Source organism: Rutidosis leptorrhynchoides, chromosome 7 (assembly GCF_046630445.1).
Source record: "Rutidosis leptorrhynchoides isolate AG116_Rl617_1_P2 chromosome 7, CSIRO_AGI_Rlap_v1, whole genome shotgun sequence".
Classification (NCBI taxonomy): domain Eukaryota; kingdom Viridiplantae; phylum Streptophyta; class Magnoliopsida; order Asterales; family Asteraceae; genus Rutidosis; species Rutidosis leptorrhynchoides.
The window spans coordinates 228,097,729-228,101,786 of NC_092339.1; the positions used below are offsets into that span (position 1 = coordinate 228,097,729).

General features: G+C 31.2%; 1 protein-coding gene across 1 annotated transcript; it reads right to left on the reverse strand.

Annotated features, from left to right (window-relative positions):
* Positions 1-443: 443 nt before the first annotated feature.
* Positions 444-2,309, reverse strand: LOC139858655 (uncharacterized). Its single transcript, XM_071847489.1, has 2 exons — positions 2,090-2,309; positions 444-1,204 (listed from the first exon to the last, which is right to left on the reverse strand). Exons 1-2 carry the CDS (start codon positions 2,195-2,197, stop codon positions 725-727), a joined length of 588 nt encoding a protein of 195 aa, XP_071703590.1. The 5' UTR covers positions 2,198-2,309; the 3' UTR covers positions 444-724.
* Positions 2,310-4,058: the final 1,749 nt, after the last annotated feature.

Consider the following 4,058-nt stretch of genomic DNA (forward strand, 5'->3'; position numbering starts at 1 on the left):
TTAAACGGAAATCTAACACTTCCGTTAAGTTTAATGTAATTTGTTGTAAAAAACGGTCAACGCCGATTAATTCGGTCAAACACGGTTAAACGGGATTAAACGGGTTTAATTCGGGATTAAACGGGATTAATTCGGTAAAAAAAATTATTTAATCAATTATTCATTTTTGAAACTGTTATATTTAATATATTTATAGTTATTATTTATTATATTTATTTTCAAAAGTCAACAATTGTCAACGTTCGATTAATCCCCGATTAATCTCCGAATTGCCGATTAATCCTTCAAATGTCCCGAACGATTAATCTCCGAATAGCGTTTTTTACAACCTTGCCTACAACAATTAAGGTTGGCCCTAATGCTCATTATTATTCGTAGTTGTGTATGCTGATTCTTGGTACTTGAGTTTTTTCTCTATATATATAGATCTTGGGTATCGTAATAGAAGAAGACTAACATTCAACCGATACAAAATGCTACAATGTTTTATGTATGTAGTAAATAAATGTAATAGATCAAAATGACCGTTGATACCTCTACCTAAAGTAATGCATGTTTCAAGAGCCAAATTAAAACAAATTCATTTCGGATTTCAACAACTTGCATTCAACCTACCTGCAGACGACCACTTACACTCACTGCTCTTACATGACATACATATAATTCTCACATTCCATCTGATTCAGTCAGTCAGCAAACAATGCCTAACTAAAACGCCATATCATTATGGAAGTGTTGGCGCTTCCACTACATTTTTCTTATCGTTCTGTATATTGGGAAGCGGTGGTTCTTGTGGTACATGAACTTCCCTTTCTGCTACTGGTGGAGACGGTGAAGAATGATCTGTTTTCTCTACTATTGGTGGGGCAGGGGATGAATGAATTTCTTTATTTGCTACTGAAGGATATGGTGAAGATTGAACTTTTTTGTCTTCGAGTGGTGAAGGTGGTGTAGTAACCTTTTCAATTTCCTCAGGTTCTGGCTTTGATAACCCCCCGGCCTTTTCTCTGAGCATCTTGAGTTTCTCCAATAACATCTTCTTGATTTCAGATCTACTCATTCGTGCTTGAGCTGGTTTTGGTGACGATAGAGTGACAGCACTGAAAGATGCAGCTGCGGGTAAAAACAATGCTAGATCTCTTCGGGAGATGTTCTTGGATGTTTTATTGGGTGTTTCCAGCTTTTGTAATTTTTTAAACCTAACCTGTAATGTTATAAAGGAAACATATAGGCCTAAATATGATACGAATTAATTGCAGTTGACAGATGATATATTTGGTAACATCTACAAAGTAAAAAAGACTCTGCTTTTAATCTATTAATTGATAATTGATTAATTGATCATATATCTCATGCGACTAGAACCGATAAGCGGGTCTTTGTTTTCGTTGAAATCGTAATATTGACATAACGTTTAAGCACAGTGCCCAGGCCCTCTACATAAATCGGGGAAAAAATATCCGTTTCAGAAAAGGCGTTCATGGCTCCAAAGGAATACTTTGTCATGCTTGTAGGGATTAAACTTGGAACCGATTAGTGGTTTTAAAATGAATCTTCAAATGAGCAGAGTTTATATATAGTATATAGTAAGTATAGTAGTATTACATAGTATAAGTTATAAGTACATATTAATATACAGAATTCAACATTTGAAATATGAATGTGTTACTTTAAAAAAAAAAACGGAAGAAATATATAAATGCCAAATTTAGCAATATATATGACCATCAAACTTTTTTTTTTTCAAAGGCGATTTTTTGGCATCAGTAATCATCAAACTAACCACAGCTAAAAGTAAATTAAATTCTGAAAGTGTAGTGTACTTAATCAAACTCTAATCCAAAAAGAGGAAAGCTCTCAGCTAATTAAAAGGTGTTAGAACATAACCGGTATATATGTTAAACCACCCACCCTTTATATCAATTAATTAATGTTACAAAACACATCAGGAATTAATTAATTAAGTAATATACAGAAATGAACAACGAGATCAAGAAACGCAACAGAAAACTTAATTATTAGCTAGTTAAACTGTGAGTATTTAAATGAAGGAAAAAAATACGAGTAATATATGTAAAAGAGAAATAACCTGAAGAGGAAGGGTGGGTGGTTTAACAGGAGTAGTAGGTAGGACAGTAGAAACGGTGACCGGAGGAAGAGATCCGTCCATCATTTTAACGGTGAATGATGAAGTCATTTTAGGTTATAGATCAAATTCGAATTGAAAGTTTAGTTACGATTGAGTTGAAGTGAGTTAAAGAAGAGTGGGATTTGACTTTGGGACTCGGAATTGGACTCTCGGTGGTAGGTAGTAGGCAATGATAATGGATAGTATATGGATAGTCATATTCATAATCATTTAGTTTTTGTTAATTCATATTCATATTCATATCTATTTTCATTTAGATTCAGTTCATCTATCCATATTCATATTCGGTGGATTAAACGGGTTAATGAATATTAATTGAATATTTAAGAAATGTTATAATATTTTCTAATATGTAATGAAAATAAAAACGTATACAACAAAAATAAATTTAAAATTACATTGAAATCCTTCCACTGTGTAATTTTTGTCGAAGATTCAATACAATTTGTTAAATTTACCATCAAACATGGATTATAACAAATTATGTCCAATATTTATGTTTATTAAATTAAATTTACATGTTATATTGTGATTCCTCATAATTAATTCATTATATGGTTGGAAACAAAATGTATGTATAATGGTAAATATATTTGTAATAGTTATTGTATATGCATATATCCATATTTTTGTATATTTATATATGCATTTCGGATGTAAATGGATATATTCATGAATGAAATATTTAATTCATATCCATATTCAAATTCATTACATTCATCTATATCCGTATCCATATATATTTAAGATCATCCATATTCGCTTTAATTGAATAAGATCAAGCGGATATCCATCAGTCAGATGATCACTGCCATCCCTAGAGGTAGGGATGTAAATGAATGTGATATGTATCATATTCATATTCGTTTAATTTTTTTTAGGGATGTAAATAAATGTGATATCATATTCATATTCATTTAATTTTTTCGTTTATATTCATATTCATTTAATTTAGATAGCTCTGTTAATCTAGTTAATTGCAAGCATCAATTTATTGATGACTTAACAGTAACATCCCGCGTTTTTTCGTTAAATTTCTTTTTAACACTGTTTTTTTTTTATTTTATATATAATATCTTTCGTTATTTAAATTCGTAGTTTTCATTGACTAACGTTCATAATACCCCCGTTATTTAATTATAATATCACTCGTTTGCTCTAGCGTTTTTAAAATATTCGTTCGGTTAATTTCCGCACCCGACTACAAACTTGAGGGACTAATGTTGCCAAGTGAGCAAAATGGCAACTAGATGTTGACTTAGTCAACACCATCTCCACCATTCATTTCTTTTTCCTTTTTTTTATCAAGTATTACTTCAAACATCCACCATTTCATCTTCATCATACAATCATCATCTAAATCCGATTGGAGAAGCAAACATCAAAACAAATTACATTTTCGTGATCCTCTCTTCATCCTCTACATTTTGGTACCAATTTCATCTCGTTTGGGTAACATTTCTAAAACTCTAGATTTCTCTAAATTCGTGTTTTTGACTTGAAATGGTGTTAGTTAGTGTCTATGGCTCGTGTATAACATGACTATATGTTTTGTTTGCTCGATTCATTGTTTTGAGTAACTAGTTTGAACATTTGAAATGGGTGTGCTTAATCTTTGATTTTGGATGAGTTAATGTTGTTAATTTGTTAAAGTTCATGTTTTAATTGTGTTACTAGTATCACTAGCTTCGTTTTGATGCGTAGGTTGAGTAAGAAAACTTCAAACGCATGATTATTGATTTTTGTGAATTTTGGTTAGGGTTTGATAGACTTAAAACGAACTTTTGATGTTTCGAATGCCATGAAATGTTATTAGTAAGTGTTTAGTTGTAATGTATGTTTCATTACCTTCAAAACGGCATATCATATGTGAATTGGATTCCCGAATCTTAAAATGCATTTTGTAACT